The sequence below is a fragment of the Anopheles merus genome, chromosome 2L, assembly GCF_017562075.2.
Source record: "Anopheles merus strain MAF chromosome 2L, AmerM5.1, whole genome shotgun sequence".
Classification (NCBI taxonomy): Eukaryota; Metazoa; Arthropoda; class Insecta; order Diptera; family Culicidae; genus Anopheles; species Anopheles merus.
In genome coordinates this window covers 51,373,392-51,396,479 of record NC_054083.1, presented here as the reverse complement: position 1 = coordinate 51,396,479, position 23,088 = coordinate 51,373,392, and the positions used below count along the sequence as shown (strand labels likewise).

The following is a 23,088-nucleotide window of genomic DNA, read 5'->3' as shown; positions in this document are numbered from 1 at the left end:
AGAGCGCACGCGGTCGATCGTTGGCGTGGGAAAGTTGGAAAAAATCGTGCCCCAGAACGTCCCTTCCATCCATCATCTCTGCGTGGCGTGGCGCACACGACGGAGACAAAGGAGAAAAAGAGAGAGGAAGTGGAAGTGGCAGAAGAGAGGATACGATTTTCGGGGATTCCTTCCGCAGCGAGCAGTAGCAGCTGTCTTTTTAAATTTTGATGCTGAACTACTTTGAGATGTGTTTCGTCCTTTTTTCGGGGCTTCGTCTGGGAAAGCAGCATCTTCGTCCGTCCGACAGCGGTAACTGAGGAACAGCTGTAGAACGGACGACGAATCCAGGCCAGTGTGTATCCTCGACGGGGGTTTGATGGAGTGGTGAGGAAACGAAGAAGTACGATTACTAATTTAATCCAGTTTTGCTGGGTCAAAGAGAAGACAAAAACACCGGATATGCGTGGCGCACCGGATCCTAACCTGATTTGCCTGCTCTGCTACGCTTCAGAGCTCGTCTAAAACAATGAGAAGTAATGCTATTTATTTCGCCAGCGAAGATGGAAAGATGTGACACACCCGGGCGTTCTTGTCCCTCCCCAAGCCAAGATTCTAGAGTTGTACGTACCTTCGCGCAGCATTTTTTCGTTTGCTTCAGTAGATGCGACATGGTCATCGTCGTTCTCCGCGGCGTGAGGCGTTGCGGACGTTCAATTCAATTTCCCCAGTGCGCCTGGGACTTTTCTTGGCGAGACTTCTTTCTTCTCACGATACTACAGACCACTCGTTTCGTTTATCTTTTCTTTTTTGATCGATCGTATTTGATTTGATTTCGATTCCCGACTCCCCGATCGTTAGACACACACTCGTTCTCGCGCACCAAATGGCTCTTCTGTTGCTGCTAGAACAGAAGCTATTCACGTCGAATGGAATTAAATAGCAAAACACGGCACTTTGAGCGACAGCATATGGCACCACCACCCGGGAGATGGCATAAATGGACACTTTCGGTCGGTATTTACACACCCCACAGCACACAGCCACACACACACACACACTGAGACACCAATACACCCACCCACGCCACTGCTCTTATAGTGCGCTAAAAAATCCAATCAGCCCTTAATGAGACAAATTTAATTTCACTTCCATTTTCCGTTGGCGAACTGACGCCAATACACGCATTGCTCTGTCTCGCTCTCTCTCTTTCCCTCTTCACTTTTACAGGACACAACACTTCACCAGCCACAGCACGAATGTTTGTGCGCTTTGTCGTCGTCCACACGACTCGTACGTTACACACTAATGATCGATTAAAGCACAATTTCCCTTCCACGTGTACTATCGCTTCTTCTTTTTTTGCAGTCGATTCAACACAACACTCGTTAGTGGAAGAATGCACAATCAATCCCGCACGCAATCCTTCAACTGGGAAAAGGACGCGCGTTGTACGATATCACCACCAACACAGTACGCAGCACAACATACACCTGCATGCATGCTCGACGATGGTTTCAAGCGTTGTCCGACGGGTTGGCGTTGTACCAGTTTGTACGCAAAGCGCTCCAGCGTCCGCGGGCCAAGTGACGAGCCTCCGTGTGCGTCGGCATTGCGAAGCGACCGACGAATCTGGTCGGCCGACCGGAGCCCGAAACGTACGCATCCTGCTCTCGCACGGTGCGCTACGGTATAAAGCTATCCTTATTGCGCGCTTTTCCAGATGGGTTCATCGCTCGTTCATCCGGGACCGGTTCATTTCGGAGGGGAATCATTCATTCAAGCGGTAGTTGGGTAGTGGTATAGGGAATAGAATTTTGTGTAATTTGCAAGAACTTTACTAAAATGAAACAAACAGAGGTAATGTAGCATTCAGAGATGTTGTGTACGCTTTTTATATGAGTGGTACTTCGAAAAGTACAGAATATTATCTGTAATTTAAATTAATTTCCTTTGCAGAACTTTTTCAATAATTTGTTTGAAAAATTTCCACTTTTTAAGAATTCGAAAATCTTTTCCACCTTTAAAGAATTAAAAATCCTCGAAAATGAAGCAGTCTGTCGATCCCTGGTTCCAGAACGTATCAATATGCACTTGATTTGATTTTTCCTTCCGTTGAGCCCGTTCTCTTATCCACACACCACCGATGATCCCCGATGAACACTCCAAGCAGCTCGGCTTCCCCTTACAAAAAGCCCGAATCGAAGCATGCTCGTCGCATGAACACCAACAAGCACCGATCCCACCATCAGGTCCCTTCTCCTCATGCCGGGTCATTAGTGAACGAAACAACAACAAAAAAAACCGGGTAAGGGGAAAACGCGATGGGCTTGTTTACTGCCCCTGCGTAACCATGGCTGCCGGGTGTGTTCCCACGCTTCGGTCGGCCCAATAGTGACGTAAGCTATAATACCAAAACAAACGCGTCGCTCTCTTTCTCTCCGCTCATCGTTCCCACTTTTTCTTTCTCCCTCTCTCTCCCTCACCGTTTTACTCTGATTTGATGAACGCCAGCCACAGCGCCTTATCAAGCAAATGCGTACGAACCGGGCGCATACATACGAAAGTGCACTTAGTGACTGACTTCCGTTCCCGTGGTGGGCTCTCCTCCTCCTCCTCCGTTGCTGCTGTTACTTCTTCTTGTCCGCAGGGGTTTCATACGGAGTTCTTTTAAGTTTTTCTCACTTCCGATGGTCAGCACAGTGTGAACACGGTTGAGCCTTCGACGCTCTGCGTTGATTCCTCTTACTCATACGCATCTCCATCGTAGAGCGCGAAGAAGCCACTTGAACGCGCCCAAGGAGCCACGGATTCGGGTGACTCTGCTGCTGCACTGCTGCATCGAAGAAGTCATTCTTGCCGCTCTTTTTTTTCTTTCTTTATCGTTTGTATTTCAACGTAGCTCGCGATACGGTGATCCCCCCGGACAACCCCGGCTCTCTGCTGTTGCTGCTGCTGCTGGTTCTCCCCGAATGCCCTTATTATTATCATTACGAATGCAAAGCCCAACGGGCGGGAGAAGGGGAAGGAAAAAAGGAAGCACAAAGTGAAGCAATATCGAATCGATCGAGGTGTCTCGGAGCAAAAAAAAAGCATAAGGGGCTCTTTTTTGAGTTGCAACGACCCTGATCCGGGCAGGTGGTAGGTGAGTCGCTGCTGCAGGGCCTGTGGGAGCGCACAAGGGAGTTTTGTGTTTCACCACACGCTTTCCCACGATGCTTATCGAGCGTGCATGTGCATATGTGTGTGTATATATGTGTTGTACACCTTGTGTTTGTATCTTGAGCGTTTTCTTTGACCGTCTGCGAGTGTGCTTCCCAGTTTTTTTTTCGGTTTCATTCTTCGATTGCTACTGCACCTATATATTCTTCTGTTACTGGGCTTGCGTTTTTTTCATTTGCTGTTGCGAAGGTTCCAAACTTTTTTTTCATCCTTTAAATGTTGTACTTCTCACACTCCCTCCCCTCCACGCGATCCCGTTCCTGGCGCGCTGCACGTTTGCACTGAAGGAAAGGGAAAATGCAACTGGTGCGAGTAATGATCGTGGCTGGTCGGAAACGAGTTCGATCAAATTGCAATATTGACAAAAATTATCACCTTCCTTAGACGAATGGAACACCATTTTCACACACTTTTCGATGGGAGCTTAATATATGGCCCTCAGGATATGTTGTTGCGAGTACGCCAATAAAACAAAACTGTCTTTTGAAATACTCGACGCAGCAAAAAGCGATTCTACACTCCTTCGAACCGGATTTGAACCAGTGACCTATGGATTTCTATTTGATGCAGGTGATCATGAGATGCACTTTGAGATGCATTGCAACGGATGACCGACCCTTAAACTCGCTACAGTCCACCGCTCTACCAACTGAGCTATCGAAGGTGATATGAGCAAAATGGGATTAACTGAACAAAGAGCATCGTACACTCAAGTATGGATTAAACAAAACAAAAAAAAAAACATTTAAAAAATGATTGGAAACATTTATTGTACACTTTGATGCAATTCGTAATACTTCGTAGCATTAAATTTTAAAATGGTAACATAAAAAAAGATCTTTCACCATTCCTTCGAACCGGATTTGAACCAGTGACCTGTGGATTTCTATGCACAGGTGATCGTCAGATGCACTTTGAAATGCATTGTAACAGTTGATCGACCCTCGCTACAGTCCACCGCTCTACCAACTGAGCTATCGAAGGTGTTGAACAAGCATAAATGTACATCAGAGTTCAAACATAGAAGCAATCAAAGGTTGTTAAAATGCATACAAAAAATCGGCATCCTTCGAACCGGATTTGAACCAGTGACCTATGGATTTCTTTTACAACTCTTGGAGGTGTTTGATCAAGTGCATTTTGACTTGAAAGCAACGCTCCGAATTTTCTCTACAGTCCAGCGCTCTACCAACTGAGCTATCGAAGGCTTCGAGGCTTGTTTTCGAAAGTTGTCTATAAAAACTACCACCAAACACTCACTTTGCTACCTCCAGTTTGTGATTATTACTCAAAAGTAGAGTGAAACGTACTCAAGAGACGCTTGGCCACTTCCACCGGTACCTGGCGATCAAGAGCGCACAGTGCTTAATCGCGAGGAAAAAGTGAGCAAAACTAAAAAAAATTGATAGGACCTACTGCAAGCAAAATAATCTCCCAAACTTGCTCCTTCGAACCGGATTTGAACCAGTGACCTATGGATTTCTACTAACAGGTGATCATTAGATGCACTTTGAGATGCATTGTAACAGTTGATCGACTCCCAAACTTGCTACAGTCCACCGCTCCACTAACTGAGCTATCGAAGGATGAGTAAACAGCAATGTAATTATCAAAAAGACGTTTTGTTCAGATTCATTCGATTCTCTTTGAACCTCTAATTTTAGATCCTACCATTTACTACGATTGAGGCACTATTAAGGTGGCAATATCCATCCCTTTTTAAGAATATTTGGTTCATGATTACCTCCTTTCAGCTTCGTCTACTCGCGATCTGTGACAGACGAACCTTTTCCATCAAATCCCGGATTGATATCAAACTATCTGCTGTAAAAAATATGTTTCCACACTCCTTCGAACCGGATTTGAACCAGTGACCTATGGATTTCTACAATGATCGGAGTGTTTTGATCGCATGATCGCAACTTCTCCTAACTTTCGCTACAGTCCACCGCTCTACCAACTGAGCTATCGAAGGCTTCGAGGCTTGTTTTCGAAAGGTGCACTGAAAAACAGGCAGAAAACATTCACCTTTCCACCTCCAGTCGGTGATTGTTGCTGAAAGGTAGAGTGAAACGTACTCAAGAGATAGTAGCGCAACGCGTGGCCACTTCCACCGGTACCTGACGATCAAAAACGCACAGTGGGGAGGCTTCATCGGAGGAAAAAAGAGTAAAACAAAACATTTGATAGGAGGAATGCAAGCAAAATAATCTTCCTTCGAACCGGATTTGAACCAGTGACCTATGGATTTCTATTGAATGCACGTGATCCTCAGATGCACTGTAACTTGCATTTCTAAGTTGACCATCTCCTTAAGCTTTCTACAGTCCACCGCTCTACCAACTGAGCTATCGAAGGTGATATGAGCAAAATGGGATTAACTGAACAAAGAGCATCGTACACTCAAGTATGGATTAAACAAAAAAAAAACATTTAAAAAATGATTGGAAACATTGATTGTACACTTTGATGCAATTCGTAATACTTCGTAGCATTAAATTTTTAAATGGTAACATAAAAAAAGATCTTTCACCATTCCTTCGAACCGGATTTGAACCAGTGACCTATGGATTACTGAAACACACATGCTGATCAGTGGAGATGGGTGGAAAGCTGAGAAACTTTGGATTGAGACAGTAGGAGGAGTGAAAAGTGTGCATTGTTTGCAATTACAACACAAAGCTTTCTCTCGCACTGACTACTGACTCAACACAACAAACCTCAACAACACCCGTAAACACAACTACAACTCAACGTGCAGCGCTGAAACAACTTCTACAGTCCACCGCTCTACCAACTGAGCTATCGAAGGCCTCGAAAGCTCACCTATAGCTCCACCAATAAAAAGCCCTACCGAACTGGAAAGTACCTCCACAAAACAATAGCAGAGAGAGAGAGAGAGAGCAAAACCAATAGGAGAGTGAATTCACCACCAGCGTCATGGAGCAGCGGTTGCTCTTTGTTGCTATAAATAAAAAGTGAAAGTAAAAGAAGGTCCAAATGGAATGGGGTAGGGGAGCATGCGCTTGGCCTCTCGTTCGATTTTTAAAGATTAAGATCGCTCCACTAAGTAAACGAATGTTTAAAAACATTAAATCATGATTAAAAATGAATTAAAAACACAAATGTCGGCCCTTTGAGCCGGATCGAATGCCGTATCTCGTTGGATTGATCGATCGGCGCGAACGATCCCCAAAGTCCCAATCATTCATCAATGCTGTGGTGCTTGCTTAACTTCTCCATATCAAAAGTCGCGCCCCAAACCTGGCGTACTAGGCAGTCCAGTCCTTCCACACCACAAAAATCATCAACCTTCATTATTCGTATTAAAGTACCATTGCCGAAACTAAAATCTACCACCAATTGGCACAAAATGTATAAAGCAATGTACAAGCAGCGCAGGAAAAACAGATTGAGCAGCGAACGAAGCGGAGATAATTGTGTAGCTTCTCGTGCTAATTGTCTGTCTTCCTCTTTGGATTGCACACGTACTGGCAAGGACGAACAGGAAACAGAGCTGCTGCTGCTGCTGTTGCTGCTGTCCCACCATCAACCATTCCTGAGATAGCTGTAAATGAGTCGGTCCTCGCTTTCTCTTCCGGGCTTTCACACTGCCTGCCTGCCTGGCTGTTTGTGTGTGCGATTGCTTGCTGCTAAATCGCGACCAACAGAGAGATTACCTCGAGCCGAGGACGATTCGGTACAAAAACTAAAATCCCCCCAAAAACCCCATTATCGTCAAAGTAGACGAACAAAAAAGACGGAGTATGAAATTATCTCTCAACGCATTATGAACACGATCGCTTCCTGTGCCTTGAACACGCTTTCTTTCCCACGAGAACAACAACATCGTCTTTCCAGCCAGCAAGTAGTATCCACCAAGTTCCTCCTTTTTGTCCTGTTTTGATAGCCAAATGTGTCATTGTCGCTTTGGGTCGGTCAGTAATATCGCGGAGAAAACGGTTACGGGAAATGGATGAAAAAGTAAATCGAAAACAGTGTTTGCAGTGTGTAAAAGTGTCTTCTATCAGCACAAAGAAAGCAACAACGCCTTGCCTCGGGCCCTTTTTTCATCCTTCTTTTCTCATACGGAAAACCCCACCAGTGTGTGCGCACAACTGTAAATCGATACTCCCTTTTGGACAGGATAAAAGTTTGCAATGCTCCACAGCCAAGCGATGCACAAGATCTGCAAAACGTGAACCATAATCAACATAAACAAGCCATAATTGCATTACCCTCCTCAAACAACCTGACCCGCACAACCCACCACACCATGACGTCGCCGGCGTATGCCTTGGTTGCTGCTGCTTACTTTCATGTTGCACGCACGAAAATAAAATAAAATGGACGCTCAAACTGCGCGTCTCCCTTGTGGTGATTTATGAACAAAACCTTCGCTCGAGAGGCGGCAAAAGGAAGGGAAATAAAATACAACCCTTACCTAGCCGGGTGGCCGACCTGCGGGGATAGGCCAAACAGGAATCGGAGCGAAACAACAAAGTGCATAATCCGCTGACTCGATTGGCGGAAGCAAACAAAAAACCTATCACACACACTCACACACACACTGCTGCCTCGAGTTGTGCTGTGTTCCAATTCCTCTTGAAGGGTCTCGACTCAAAGGTTCGAGGAGGACGAGAAGGATGGAAAGAAGAAACGGTATCCTGGGGACACGAGGAAACGAAGGCAGGAAAGAAGGAGTGCCGACACGTGACCAAACCGATTCCAAAGTGGACCGAATATGAGCGCGACTCTAATTGCGTTGGATTTGCAGACAGCACGGGGATCTATTATTACGGGGTGGGAGATGGTGTTGGGTTTGAGTGGGTTAGAGTCCACATTGAAGGGTCGTCGTGCAGCCAAAGATGACTGATGAGTGACGGCGGCGGACGACCGAACGATGGTCGCTTTTGTCGTTTAGACGGTTTTTATAAAAGATCGGTTTCTAGGGAGCATTTCACAGGCCCAGAGATGGAGGACAGACGAACAAGACGAAGGACCGCCCGAGTAAGTGTGTGTGTGTGTGCCTGTGCACTGACTATTCCGTGGTGCTTGCGGAGTACAATTTCCAATTATCTCCGCAGGGGTTCTCCGTTTCAAAAAGGACTCGATGGATTAAGGATACGCACTCACACACACACACACACGTACAGCCAAAGAAGGAAGAAGATGGTGGCCATCAGGGTTACTGTTTGCGGAGGATTTTACGCAGTGGGAGGAGACTCGTGCTGGCAGGCAGGTCGTGTTCTGACGAGCGAGCGAACATGCTTTAGGGTTAGCAGGCTTGTCATAGGCCGTGTTTTGTGGATTATTTGTAACAAAACGAGGCGCGTTTCTGGAGGGTAGTAAATGAACATCGGCAATACATGGTTTGTTGTATGAGGACAATATTTGTATCAAATGTTACCACTTCCAATTAGTGATAGAAATGCACAAAAATTCAGTCCCTATTTCCCGTTGGAATAATTCACATTTAATTGTGAAAGTACAAGCCTCGTCATTCACAAACGATTCAAACTAAATACAAAAGATTATATTTGCACATTGAATGGGCCCCGGGCAAGACAAAATGCTTTTAAATTGATTTCCTCTTTCCAACTTATCGGACTTATCATCTAATGCTCTGAACAGTTGCAATTGTGGACATTTCATTTCCCCAACACGTCCCCATAAGGGACTCACATACATCACCATCAGACGCACGACGATAGTCGATTGAAACAATGTGCACTAATCAATCTCAGTTCTTGTTTGCTTGAACGATTCTCATGTCTGCGTACTTCGTCGATCGTAACCATCTTCTTCTTCGTGACGTTCGTTCTTTTGTGTTTCTGGGGATGAAAATCATCTCGACTCGGCATCGATGATAGCAGTGCTCAGGGAGACGATTCAATGAGTTTGTTCGATTAAATTAAATTACCATTAACCTTGAATTGAAAGGGTATGGCAATCACCGTACATACTCAAGGTAGAAGAGGAAAAAGGATATGAGAGCATACCATATATATTCATCATCTATAATGCACTTAAACTACAGTGCAATGATACAGCGGAAAAGAGAAAAATTGTTCATCCAGCTTTAAAGAAAAAAGCATATTGATCCTTCGAACCGGATTTGAACCAGTGACCTATGGATTTCTACAATGATCGGAGTTTTGATCACATGATCGCACTTCTCCAAACTTCCTCTACAGTCCACCGCTCTACCAACTGAGCTATCGAAGGCTTCGAGGCTTGTTTTCGAAAGTTTCATACAAATACGGACAGAAAACGTTTTCTGTCACTTTTCCACCTCCATTTCGTACTGAAAAATAGAGTGAAACGTGGACAAGAGATAGTAGCGCGACGCGTGGCCACTTCCACCGTTACCTGGCGATCAACAGCGCAGGGTGGGGAGGCTTAATCGCGTGGCAATGGCTTAGACAAGTCAAGCTAAACAAAACATTTGATAGGACCTACTGCAAAAGCAAAATAATCTCCCAAACTTGCTCCTTCGAACCGGATTTGAACCAGTGACCTATGGATTTCTATTCACAGGGTGATCATGAGATGCACTTTGAGATGCATTGTAACAGTTGATCGACCCTCAAAACTCTCTACAGTCCACCGCTCTACCAACTGAGCTATCGAAGGATGAGTAAACAGCAATGTAATTGTCGAAAAGACGTTATTGTTGAAAAGACGATCACATTTAAAGATAAGTTTGACGACTCTGGTATCCTAACATTAATTTATGTTATTATTAGAATTATTAATGAGGGAATAACCAACGATATTTGAGGATGTTTTCCTATGACAGCTCTTCCTTTCATCTTCGTCTACTTTCGATACGTGACATGTCCTTTCCACCTAATCCAGGATTGTCTATGAAACTAATTAATTGATTTTAGTGAATTATTTCCATTAAAAAAATATTTTCACACTCCTTCGAACCGGATTTGAACCAGTGACCTATGGATTTCTACAATGATTTGGAGTTTTGATCACATGATCGCAACTTCTCCTAACTTTCGCTACAGTCCACCGCTCTACCAACTGAGCTATCGAAGGCTTCGAGGCTTGTTTTCGAAAGGTGCACTGAAAAACAGACAGAAAACATTCACCTTTCCACCTCCAGTTGCTGAAAGGTAGAGAGAAACGTGCTCAAGAGATAGTAGCGCAACGCGTAGCCACTTCCACCAGTACCTGACGATCAAAAGCGCACAGTGGGGCGCACGCTTTATCGCGTGGCAATGGCTTAGACAAGTCAAGCAAAATAAAACATTTGATAGGACCTACTGCAAGTAAAATAATCTCCCAAACTTGCTCCTTCGAACCGGATTTGAACCAGTGACCTATGGATTTCTATGCACAGGTGATCGTCAGATGCACTTTGAAATGCATTGTAACGGATGATCGACCTTCAAACTCGCTACAGTCCACCGCTCTACCAACTGAGCTATCGAAGGTGTTGAACAAGCATAAATGTACATCAGAGTTCAAACATACAAACAATCAAAAGTTGTCAAAATGCATACAAAAAAAATCGTCATCCTTCGAACCGGATTTGAACCAGTGACCTATGGATTTCTAACTACATTGGAGACGGTTGATCGAAGGCATTTAAGGTACCACAATTGCCAACTCACAATCGTTCCACGCTCGTTGCTACAGTCCACCGCTCTACCAACTGAGCTATCGAAGGTGTTGATTGCCGAAGATGCATCCATCATCGGAGAAGTTAGGCAAACTCCACCAAAAACACGAAGCAAAATGTAAAAGGAAAACTGCATTTATTGTTCACTGCAGACACACATTAAACCGAACAGTAGCACACCAAATCATAAAGAACGTTCACATTAAACCGTTCGTTGCGTCAGCCAATTTGTTATTCGCTCGGTAAAGGGCATGATTTTTTAAATTAATTCCTCTACCTTAATCACACCATTTGCTGTCTGTGGCGGGCTGGGAGATCATGGGAACCGACACAATAAATGCAAGCTCGCGCATTTTTTTCGACCTTCTGCTCCTGCAATAATTCCACTCTACACGAACGCAAACGTACACTCGATTTGCGCTTGTAAGTTTCCGCCCAATTTGGTTCGAGTGAAATCAATTTTAATCATCCCATTTTTCCCATGTTCTTGCCGGTCGCTGGGCAGAGAAAGGTGTGGTGGAAAGCATTCGATATCACACACACACACACATACAGCAGTTCAGGTACTTGCTGCTCATTAAAGAAGAAATACAAAAAAGGATCCGTCCAATCGAACATAAAAATCAGTACCACAAGGAGAAGCAGCAGCAGCAGCAATGCGTAATTTAATTTCGAAACAACACCAACAATGCTCACTCCAATCAGTTTCCCAGGCCGTTAATTCATTTGCTTTATGAAGAAAGAGAAACGAGAACAAAACTTCCTCTTTGGGTTGTGTGGCGCGCTGCCTCGAGTTCTAAAGAACATAACATTAATTACAATTATTTTGAAAGGTACCAAAAAAAACAGCATCGTCCTTTAAACCTCTCTCTCTCTTTCTCACATACTCTCAACAATCACTTCACGTTCTCATTCGCACTAAAGCCCTGCAATCCGTGTATCGCCGGGAAAGTGGAGAGTTTGATGCAATTGTTGCCCAATTGCACCAACCCGCTAATAAAGCGTGTCATTTGTGTGCGGCTCGCTGCTGCTTTCGTGCTGCTAGCTAGCACCGAAAGCCACACGTTTATTTCCATTTCCTGTCCCCCCTTCCCCGCCCAAAAGAGTAGTAGCCCCGTGACGCTATCATAACCCTTTCCCGAAACCGTCCTCTCTGTATGTAATCAACGGTCACAGGAAGCGCCCAAACCCAGCCCAACGATCAGCCGAATCAGCCATTTCTTTTTTTGCACTCTCTTATCTTGCACTTTGCTACCGGTTTCCTCAATTGCCGGGTAAGAAAACAAAACGCCGTGTGGGAAAACTCACTCTCCCAGTTACTCGGTTCTTCTCCTTCCCGTCTCAGATATCAAGCCCAAGTGGAGCCTGCCGAATAGAGGTGATTAAATTTAAATGCGTCACCGAAGCATATAAACTCTCCCTCTCTCTCTCTTTTTTTCACTTCTTTGCTGCATCTCTTCTTGCTACCCAAAATGGTAAGTATAAATTATGTTCTGTCCATGGTGTTGCCGTTTTATCAAGGTCACCTAAGGGGCTTCTCCTCTTCCTTTTCCTTCCAGCGGACAAAAAAACGACAACAACATCCACCATCACAGGTGCACCCGATACGAAACAAGTGGACAGAATCACGTTTTCTCACGCACATTTTCGGTGTATTCTCGATTACGACAACACCTGACGACAACACACACACACACACACACACACATGCACTGACTGGGGCCCGGGTGCACTGAACGTAAAACCCGTCAATCAATCGAGACGCAAGTTTTGTCCAAACGGCGTACATTCTCGGTGCGCCAGCATGAGAAATAAATGAATGAAAGTCCCCCCGTCCGACAACGTCCTCCCCACAACACTGGAGTGGCAGCAGAACGACGGGATCGAGCATGCAGCATGTGTGTTTCATTCACAAAACGCAATTCATCAGCGTGCGCGCGTATCATCTTGTGGTGTCTTCTTGCCGTGATCGAAACGTGCGACACGGCAAGCACAGGAAGAGAACCCGTTTTTGGTGCTGCGTGCTCGATTTTGCAACATCGTAATACAATGAGAAGGTAAGAGGGGAGGAGAAGGAGAGCAGCAGCAGCAGCATGGTGGCATAAAACCGGGAGTCAATCGTAAAAAATGGTGCGCGCATTACGCCACTTAAAAAACGCCATTTCCTGCGTCAGTGCATTCGGGGACTATTATTTACTTTCTGGCAGATTGCACAAACACAGAGAGAGAGAGAGACAAAGAGGGAAAAGTGGAGGACAAGCAGAGGAAAAGGAATTAATGATGATCACATGATGTGCCAGCCAAACAGGAAGTAGTCCTGCGAGCAATCATCTCACGAGAAAGGCGAGAAGAATCTTTTTTTCTCTCTTTATTAAGAACTTTCCATCATTCTCCTCGTACGTGTACAACAACAAGAACCAAAAAGGGGAAAAAAATGATCTAACTTAACGCTACTTCTTCTTGCACAGTCTCCTATATTCATTCCTATTGCAACTGCAAACTTCACCAATAAACTATACTTAATCTGAGCACAATAAGAGCACATTTGCTTCGCACTAAACAAAACGTGGCGAAATCGTAAAATCGTAATTCCCACCTCCTGTGTTATTTATTACCCCTATTCCCTAAGACTTTCTACGCAAAAGAACCAACCTCACGGCTTAGCACATATTAAGTGCGTCCTGCTGCGCCAAGATCCTAAAAACCCCAGCCAACCACCACTGGGCCGGTCGTACAAAGTGGAAATAATTAAGCATTTTTTACGCTATACCAAACCCTCTCCTCCCTGCCCGATTTAATAATTTTACCTCAAACTGCTGAGTGCAGCGCTTGGAAAATGTTGTATCACTTCTTGTTCAAAGTAAGGCACCAGAAACGGCAAAAGGACGAGATGGTGGTTCCGTTTCAGAGGGGGTCCATCTTTTATTTTTAATGAAAATGAAAACTCATTGCTCAAATGCTGAAGAATCGCTTTGCTAACGACTTAACTCCCGGAAAATGCGACACGTGACCGCCACGCGATCGAGAAGTTGAAAGCTTCCTCGCGCGAACAACATCCCCCGGTGGTGTGTTTTGTGCTACAGTACAGGGGGGAGAGTTCTTTTTTTACAAATATGTTAGGAGGGTTTCAAGTTTTGTGAAGCGGGAAAAATACAATAAAAAAGAAACCAATAACAACCTGAACCATCGTACGTCAAGTTGGTATTATTTTTAATTTAGAAAAAAAATGCACAACTCACCCGCCCTAGGTGCGCGATGAGTTGCGTTTGTTCTGTCGCGGCGCACTGTTCGAGAGAAAAGCATCAAAGAAGATGCATCACGTAACGATCCTTCGATAGCTCAGTTGGTAGAGCGGTGGACTGTAGTTGAATGGCAAAGGCAGTCTTCTCACAACACTGCGTGATAGAAATGTTCACGACACTGCGTGATAGAAATGTTCACGCTAAGATGGCGGCGGGGGACCCCCCTGAGTCCACCCTTCCCCCCACCACTTACCACACAGTAGAGCTTCAAAACCCATTCTCGCTTCAATGAAGATACGCCGCCTCTTCTAATATAGATGTTATAATTCAATACACAATCTACCCTTTGACCTCTACTCTTCTGCTTAGTGGAGAGAAGACATGCCCAGCTCACAAGTAATCCATAGGTCACTGGTTCAAATCCGGTTCGAAGGAGAGAGATTGATTGTTGAAACAGTTTTTTTTTAAATTATACTACCCTAACTATTTAATTACCGACACTATTTTAGCATCAAAAATGTATATATCAAGCAAAAATGGAACGTCTATTTATGAGGGACAGCTCATAGGTGACTGCTTAGTTTGTTAATAACGTTGCTTTACAGATTTACTCTCTCCCTCTATCTCTTTCTCTCCACTCTCTATGGATTGCACGCCTAGCTTGATAAGGGCTCTGCTTACTTCCATGATCTACCCCACCACAACACAACAACAGCAACGTTTGCGCACTCCACCACTCCCAAGCAAAAGCGCTGTAGCAACAACAAATGGCGGTCACTCACCAGCTGATTGCTTACTTTCTGTTGTAAACAAACTGAAACCGCTAGAGCAGGCCCCCCACTCACACACCGATTGCGAGCAGAAAGCGGGTGTGCTTTAGACCGGTGCAATGACTTACTTTCGCTCCACGTCACTTGCATCGCACACGATTTATACGGCTTGCGGTTGGTAACGGTGGGTGGGTCTTGTCGGTAAAACATTCCCACCGCCAAGCTTTATGAAACCAATAGACCAACGACATTTCCATCGCCTTCGATAGCTCAGTTGGTAGAGCGGTGGACTGTAGAAGATTTGAAGCGAAGTGATATGGTAGAGATAGTGTAATCATTACAAAGTTGCATTGAGCTTATCACTTTCAAACAATAGAAATCCATAGGTCACTGGTTCAAATCCGGTTCGAAGGAGCCAATTTGGAAGATTATTTTGCTTGCAGTAGGTCCTATCAAATGTTTTGTTTAGCTCGACTTTACTGAGCAATTGACCCGCGATTAAGCCTCCCCACCCTGCGCTCTTGATCGCCAGGTAACGGTAGAAGTGGCCACGCGTCTCTTGAGTACGTTTCACTCTACTTTTGAGTAATAATCACAAACTGAAGGTAGCAAAGAGAGTGTTATGTGTTGGTTTTTATAGACAACCTTCGAAAACAAGCCTCGAAGCCTTCGATAGCTCAGTTGGTAGAGCGGTGGACTGTAGCGAAAATGCGGAGGGTTGCTTTCAAGTCAAAATGCACTTGATCAAACCTCCAAGACTTGTAAAAGAAATCCATAGGTCACTGGTTCAAATCCGGTTCGAAGGATGTCGGTTTTTTTGTATGCATTTTGACAACTTTCGATTGCTTGTATGTTTGAACTCTGATGTACATTTATGTTTGTTCAACACCTTCGATAGCTCAGTTGGTAGAGCGGTGGACTGTAGCGAAGTTTAGGGGTCGATCATCTGTTACAATGCATCTCAAAGTGCATCTAATGATCACCTGTGCATAGAAATCCATAGGTCACTGGTTCAAATCCGGTTCGAAGGAGCAAGTTGTTGTGAAGATTATTTTGCTTGCAGAATGTAATTTTGCTTATTTTTGCCTCGCGATAATGCCTCCCCACTGTGAGCAACGAGAGGTACCAGAGGATGATCGTCAGGTACCAGTGGAAGTGGCCACGCGTTGCGCTACTATCTCTTGAGTGCGTTTCACTCTACTTTTCAGCAACAATCACAGACTGGAGGTGGAAAAATGAACGTTTTCTGTCCGTATTTCTTTGCAACTTTCGAAAACAAGCCTCGAAGCCTTCGATAGCTCAGTTGGTAGAGCGGTGGACTGTAGCGAAAGTTAGGAGAAGTTGCGATCATGTGATCAAAACTTCGATCATTATAGTAGAAATCCATAGGTCACTGGTTCAAATCCGGTTCGAAGGAAGTTTGAGCAGTTTTTTTTTCTTGTTGTTTGAACAGTTGCGATATCAATGCCATACGATAAGCTTCATTTTTGACTACGCATCACATTTATCGTTCCATGCGCAAAAAATGAAACAAATGCACACCAGCAAAACGCAACACAATTGATGAATATTATTTCTACTTTAATCCACCCTTCAAGCGAACGTACGTAATTAAAACAAAAATAATGTACGTTTCCATATGCAAAGAAACGGCTGGTCGGACAATCGAACCGTGCGTGTGCGCGTGTGTTGTAGCCGGAAAAGTAATAAAATTGAAAAGCAACATTCAAAATCACCTAACAACGAGCCACACGCGCACAGGTCACGTGCGACAGACAAATAATTTCTGCCCCCAAGAGGAAGGTTAGAAGAATGGAAGAATAGATAAAGGCGGCACACACAGAGCCAAGTGAACATGATGATTGTCGAATGTTTCTAATTCAATTCCGTTTCCCTTCACACACACACACACACGCGCGCGTGGGCACGTACACAATCGTTCCCTCCCTTTGGCAATGATGATGAACCATTTTCCAGGGCACATTAAAAACCACCGGAGAGAACATCAGCAAGTGAATGTTAATTAAAGTTACAACTTCCGCCCGCTCGCTCCGCGAATGTAATCGGGGCAGGACAAGCCACTCTATCACGGCATCGAAAGTGGGTCTGTCGGAAGGATTCGATTGTTTGAGCATCCGCCCTCAGGGAACACATCCCAACGCTATCGTTTCAATGTCGAACAGCCAGCCAGCCAGAGTATGATCGATCAAAGCGCAGCCAGTGCAATCCCACAATGAAATTCATTAAATCCAGCGAACGGCCCCGATTAATCGTCTGTCAATGTTGAAGGTCACGCGGGGCGAGGAAAGTTCACATAATGATCAATTTTCAATTTCCATTCGAAAAGGGAAACAACTAATTACAAGGCTCACCTCAGGGATAGGCATTCTCATAAAGGCTGACCGATTTCTTATGACCCGTTTTGAATTTTAGCTAATCGAGCAGTGCAAGCGAACTTCCTGTTTATGAGCTGACCGGGGATTTATGATTGTGGCGGGATCGTGGCAAAATCGGGACCTTCAAGTGTAGCTTAAAATTATTTACGATCCAAAATATTTGCAATCGTAACTCATTTGAATGGGATGTTGATTGGTTTGGGCACGGGCACAAGAGAAAAAGAGAGCCGTTAGGGAATCGGGTACAGCTAATCAAACGAAACCCAAATTTCCCCGCACACTCGATTGACCAATGGTCCAACATTTTATGGCTTGTATGCTGTCGTGGGTATGAAGCCATGTGGCAGATTAGGAAATATCATAAATTCAAAACACCCAAAACCTTTGAAAAGTTGTAACAGTGGAGGTACAACATTTCACACCCAAGTTCCCAAGCAATGTAATGATTTTGAGTACTTTAAAAGCTTTTGCATTGAAAGTGTTCTCAGCATTCTTTCCTCCTATTTTACGCCCCAAAAATCATTCTGTGCGAGAAAAAAAGAGCATCATATCATCCAATCTGACAATGTGCACAGGGGAATCCAATTTAAAGCACCACCGAAGGGTCAGAGTAGTCACACCTAAACCATGCTGTGTCCGTGAAATTGATAAAGTGGCATTATTGTGCGTGATAGGCGTGCAATATTTTAAAATTACTCGCCCAACGCCGGCAAAGCAACACCGAAACTACATTTAGTAATGGACAGCACCCACCCCCCTGCACGGGCTCTACCTACACGATGGGCCAGCCAGGCCAGCGAAGTAGAGCCACTTGACTTCGTTTTTTTAGCCGGCAGTGCCTACTCTTCCTACAGCACGGTGCTCTAACTCACTGCGGTATGATGCCGTAGCGAATCTTCAACATGTGCTCGAGAGCAGAAGCGAATGTCAACATGTCGCGCGAGTCTTCAACACATCTCCACACCAAAGTAGGCTCTCCTGTTCTCATCATCAACGCCAGTGTGTGTGAACCACCATAAAAAGAGCGTGACTAATCTGAATGGCAGGCACGGGAAAACGGCTGCTTCTTTTTTTTTTTTTTTGGTTCAAATTGACTTCTATGGGAAACCCCAATGTTTGATATTTGCAGTCAGTTTCTTCCGTGTTCCGAGGGTTCGCGTATTAATGATTTTAAATTACCGGGATGGTTTAATTGAAAATAATCAAAACCGCCACAGTTCATGTGTTCACGGTGATGAAAGAAAACATTACTGCCCTTGTGCAAATGTTCGCCAATGAGGGAGGGAGTTTAAAGGGAGGGAAAATAACGGGAATTCATTGGACATTTTAAAATGTGATAGCTTGGTCAGCTTATGGTCAGTAGCTGTGAAGCCAGTTGATGGATTTGCAAAAACAACAATAACAACAGTTAAGTACTGTCCAGTATGGTCCAGTAAGGCAATAGAGCCTGCAGTGGGAGTGGGTGACATCTTTATGTTCACGCAATCCCACCCTCCCGGGCAGATGGTCAAGCACAAAAAGTGTAAAAGACAATCGAGCAAAATCAACCCGGCCGATAGTCCTGAATTTCAATGTGATTTTAAAAGAAAAAGGCAAAATTGGTCCACAGCTGGACGTTAATTGGGAACTTGTTGAGACCCACCCTCTCTGTGCGCTTCCTATTGTGTGTGTGTGCCTTTATGGAGTTGATGGAGCTATCCAAGGACTGAGGTCGAATAGTATAGGACAAGAACGAAAACTTGTGACATCAGAAACACACAAAGCACGAACTGTAGGGTTTCAAAGGGATGATTTCGATAAAACGGCCAACCTAACATAGGAGTGAACCGTGCCTAATGATCTTTCAATGACGCAGAACAATCGGTAACTAGCGGGTTTTGTTCCGGGTCTTCTAACCATGCCGAACCTCGTTAGTGAGAATGCGAATCAGAGACTGAAGGATAACAATTCAACTCCAATGAATCAAAGCCGTTAATTGAGTGACTAAAATCTTTGCACGAAACAAATCTAACAACTTCCTGGTTTGTTAGAAACAGGATCTGTATTCTATTCTAAATCAGTTAAAGATCTAAATAAGTTAATTCTCTTCCCTGTGAGGGACTAACTTTACAGTAAAGATGACTTCCTGCGTCTTATCAATGGAATGGAGTGCTATTGAAACAATGAAGAACTTCCCAAATTTGAATTGCTGTGCACACATGTGATGGAATGATTCGATTCCAGCTGACAATAGACGACACTGATTAAATCTACCATCCATACATGCTCCTCTCTCCTAGACAAGCTTCTCTCTGGGTCCTTTGCTACGAGCATACGAGCACTAAACTGAAGAAACAAACGCAAAGAGACCACCACATCCGACTGATGGGTGCAGGGCAATTGTGGTTAAGAGCAACCACTCCATAAACACCCATCAACAGCTCACATGAGTGTGGTGCTCGGGCTCATAGACATTTCTCGCACCAAGAAGCGTCGCGTAGGAAAATCGCTTCCCAGTCACACGCCACGATGGCCATGGGAATCACTGAAAGCAAACTGTCTCGCGGGAAGAGAACCCGTGCGACGACGACGACGACGACGACGATCTTCCTACGGGTGTGTCTGGAAAGCGAAAGCGCGCACGCCGGTGATGATACTTCCGAAAGGCAACAAGGCAAGAAGGGGCCAACTACAAGGGGAAGGAAAGAAGTGAGCAAAAGAACCCTTAGGGAAAGAGCTCACTGTCACACACGAACAGAGCATTTGGAATTTCGATTCGAATCGCAAACCACACAACACAGAACTGGGACGATAGCAGGGACAGCAAGAGCAAAACAAAAAAAAAAGAAACATACACAGAAGTCGACTCAAGTCTCATAAAAACGTTGTGCGTGTGTGGGGGCTGTGTCTAGGAGTGCGTTTCCTTCCCCTAAAGTCAGCGATGCATAAAACGCGAGACGGCATTCTGTCTCCATTGGCACAAACACTTTCCCAGGCATCGAAAGTGACCAAAAGAACCACACACACACACATGATAGAGGAGATGATAAAGCGCATAATTAGCGCACTTTCAAGCAGTTTTAGTAACGAAGGGAAGGAAGGAGGAAGAGAGCGTTCTTTAGCACTTCCTACGCACTCACACACGGGAACCAAGCTCTAAAAATTCTTCTGTTTTTCCCTCTTTTCCTTCTGAGTGATATTAGAATAAATGCGCTTGTTTTTCCCTCCTCCCCTCTTCCCCTCTTTGGTCACTACCTCACCTCTTCTTCATGGTTTATGACGGGTTTTGCCGGTGAGAAGAATTGAGTTTCCGATTTATTACGCCTGCCGATCGGCCGGCGCCGGGAGCACGAGCGAACGATGGCACACGGGAAAATCCGAATTCATCGAAACCCGGTCACACCGCGGTCGCTGGGTGGATCGTGGGATTGAGAGAACGGAAAACGCAACTATCCCATGGTTTTCGAGGGAGGACGGCATGAACAAATCCCGCACGTTCCCGAGCGTCATCATGAGCAAAAGGGGGAACTACTGGACGGACGGACGATACGACTTCTCTACGGACTTTGTGTGCTGCACCCCTCCTCATCATCGAGGAAGAGAATTGGAACTGCTAGGGAGACAAACACATACGGGGAACGTACATTCAATTGCATGTCTCACCATTCCACACACACCCCTTGGGTTTTTGGACAGGATCGTGTGCGAGTGCATCGTGTTACCTTCATTCGCTCCCTTCGCCTTGTTTTTTCGCTTTCGAATTTTTAGGGAGAAGTATTTAAATGGCCCTTACGACTTCTTTTTCTCTCTCCCTCCCCTGGCTCTTCTCACGCGTAATCAAATATCTACTTTTATGATGATTTGCAAACGATTAAACAGTGCACCAGTGTGTTATTACCGATAGCACTAAAAGCAACAGCAAGCAAGCAAGCAAGCAACACAAAAAAAACAGTAAGGGGAACAAACAACTCTGTTGCCAACAGTTTGTGGGAAGAGCAATTAATCGACTCATCAACCTGCCTTGTACTGGGCTGATGATAGGGATTTTTAGTTCGGATGTTTTTCCCCCTGATTGCATGGGAAACTGTTACGCACCAAAAAAAAGGAATCATCCATCATGGCGCGAAACTATGCAAACTATTATGACGTTAGGTTAAGCAGGAGCTTAGCACCTATCGTTACATTAATATTGGATTAAACGGCTCGATTTCGACCCGTTGTTCGAATGTCATCTCACAGTCGAAACTTAAAGCCTAACCTTGAGATTCTCTCTTCACAACATTAATCAAACATTCTACCGAAAATTCCACTTCCATATTGCCTCTGTTGGCCCTTCCAATTCCAACGCAATCCCACCACCACCACCACCAGTTGTCCAAATCAATCTAAATGCTCAACATTCTTTTGTCCTGCCATTTGGGAACGGTTCACCGATCAGGTTCGCGGAAATTCACCTTCCTTCCCAAAATATCAAAGCGGCCGGCCGCCTCACTTCCCACCGCCGGACGTTAGGATCATTTTAAATGCCACAAATAGTTGCTTTTACCGCACTTTACGCCGTGTCAAAGAGCTTCCCACCGTCTAGAACCGCCATATCTGATAACGATGCAACAATACGAGTCTCCTCCCCATCCTCCTCCTGCCACTGTTTAACCATCCCCCCTCCTCCTGTATTTTGTTGTGCGCGTTCTCTAATTTTCTCTAATTTCCCACACGAAGAGGCAGCGTAGAAATAACCACAACAAAAAACCAACATCACAAACGAGCGAAGGTAGCGCATTTAAATGAAGGGAAGGTAGGTGGTGGTGTGCGTCGGGGTGGGCAGAAGAACATTCCCACCGAATCGAACTCTCCCACGGCTACTCACCCGGGAACGGCGAATGAATCCCACGTGAACGATCCGTCGGTGGCGGCGACTTCCCTTTTTCGTAGTAGGCACTTGTTGTTCTTTGCGCGATCTTCACTTACAATTCACCAAACCACAATCACACCAAACTCCAACAACTCGCTCGCTCGCTCGCTCACTCACGCTTTTCCGAGGGCTCGCCCGCTGATTGCGTGTGGCTCTGAGGGCGCCATATCGTCCGCGGGGGGGATAGCCACGCGTGTGTGTAAAAAGCAAGAATGAAAGTGATATTAACACACACACACACAGACCCAATCCCCCGACGGATGATTACACGCCCTCCAAGTGGTTCGGCCCCGACGCCACCGCCGCGACTACTTGTTCTGCTGCGTCACTGGATCACTCAAGCCGAATTCCTTTTTTTTCTCACACACGCGATCAACCACAATAAACTCGGCTGTAATCATTCTCTATCGCGCACACACACACACGCCCATTTACGGCTCGAATTATCGCTCTTGGTGTTTACTTTTCCCGAAAAAAACGCTCAAACCACTTCACACGTAAGAGTGTGTAAAAGGGGTGGGGAGGCCCGTTGGCGCTTCTACGGTTGCTTGGATGACTTCTACACGCGTTCTCACTTGTTCTAATGTATGCACACACACACACACACACACAACACAACGACGCGGAAGTGAGCCATTTCTTCGATCACACTAAACTCACTCTCACACCTCCGGGACTGCGGGACACAGAGACAGCGGTCACCCCCTTTTTGCGCGATTCTTCGACCTTCTTCTTTACATTTCCGTAAACATCGAGTGACGGCGGGATTGGTTCGCACGAGAAAATCCCAGTTAGCGCGTGTTCCCATAGGAAAACTTTTCCGGTGGGAAAAATTCTTGGTGGCTTATCGGTCCCGATTTTTTTTGTCTGTTTACACCGGACGTGTGAAACGGAAGGTTAAGGCGCATACAGATTGAAGGGACACAGGATGCGCGCACATGCTAGGGGA

General features: G+C 45.2%; 1 protein-coding gene and 12 non-coding genes across 14 annotated transcripts in view; 4 read left to right on the top strand and 9 right to left on the bottom strand.

Annotated features, from left to right (window-relative positions):
- Positions 1-23,088, bottom strand: part of LOC121593644 — a 33,290-nt gene that overhangs the window by 8,434 nt on the left and 1,768 nt on the right. The window contains exons 3-4 of one of the 2 annotated variants that reach the window (XM_041916206.1): positions 22,095-23,080; positions 611-1,819 (exon numbers count right to left, since the gene is read on the bottom strand). In XM_041916206.1, coding sequence (XP_041772140.1) covers positions 611-658 — 48 coding nt within the window. In that variant the 5' untranslated portion in view covers positions 659-1,819; positions 22,095-23,080. Of the gene's footprint in view, positions 1-610; positions 1,820-2,000; positions 2,570-22,094; positions 23,081-23,088 lie in introns of those variants that run through there. The other variant, XM_041916207.1, reaches the window with a different exon arrangement.
- Positions 3,721-3,865, bottom strand: Trnay-gua. The gene is made up of 2 exons: positions 3,829-3,865; positions 3,721-3,756 (listed from the first exon to the last, which is right to left on the bottom strand). It is a non-coding gene; the product is annotated as a tRNA-Tyr (tRNA).
- On the bottom strand, positions 5,049-5,176 carry Trnay-gua. The gene is made up of 2 exons: positions 5,140-5,176; positions 5,049-5,084 (listed from the first exon to the last, which is right to left on the bottom strand). It is a non-coding gene; the product is annotated as a tRNA-Tyr (tRNA).
- On the bottom strand, positions 5,415-5,559 carry Trnay-gua. The gene is made up of 2 exons: positions 5,523-5,559; positions 5,415-5,450 (listed from the first exon to the last, which is right to left on the bottom strand). It is a non-coding gene; the product is annotated as a tRNA-Tyr (tRNA).
- Trnay-gua lies at positions 9,305-9,429 on the bottom strand. The gene is made up of 2 exons: positions 9,393-9,429; positions 9,305-9,340 (listed from the first exon to the last, which is right to left on the bottom strand). It is a non-coding gene; the product is annotated as a tRNA-Tyr (tRNA).
- Positions 9,694-9,837, bottom strand: Trnay-gua. Its single transcript has 2 exons — positions 9,801-9,837; positions 9,694-9,729 (listed from the first exon to the last, which is right to left on the bottom strand). It is a non-coding gene; the product is annotated as a tRNA-Tyr (tRNA).
- Positions 10,128-10,254, bottom strand: Trnay-gua. The gene is made up of 2 exons: positions 10,218-10,254; positions 10,128-10,163 (listed from the first exon to the last, which is right to left on the bottom strand). It is a non-coding gene; the product is annotated as a tRNA-Tyr (tRNA).
- Trnay-gua lies at positions 10,511-10,652 on the bottom strand. Its single transcript has 2 exons — positions 10,616-10,652; positions 10,511-10,546 (listed from the first exon to the last, which is right to left on the bottom strand). It is a non-coding gene; the product is annotated as a tRNA-Tyr (tRNA).
- Positions 10,736-10,888, bottom strand: Trnay-gua. Its single transcript has 2 exons — positions 10,852-10,888; positions 10,736-10,771 (listed from the first exon to the last, which is right to left on the bottom strand). It is a non-coding gene; the product is annotated as a tRNA-Tyr (tRNA).
- Positions 15,112-15,266, top strand: Trnay-gua. Its single transcript has 2 exons — positions 15,112-15,148; positions 15,231-15,266. It is a non-coding gene; the product is annotated as a tRNA-Tyr (tRNA).
- Trnay-gua lies at positions 15,519-15,658 on the top strand. The gene is made up of 2 exons: positions 15,519-15,555; positions 15,623-15,658. It is a non-coding gene; the product is annotated as a tRNA-Tyr (tRNA).
- Trnay-gua lies at positions 15,741-15,883 on the top strand. Its single transcript has 2 exons — positions 15,741-15,777; positions 15,848-15,883. It is a non-coding gene; the product is annotated as a tRNA-Tyr (tRNA).
- Trnay-gua lies at positions 16,141-16,269 on the top strand. Its single transcript has 2 exons — positions 16,141-16,177; positions 16,234-16,269. It is a non-coding gene; the product is annotated as a tRNA-Tyr (tRNA).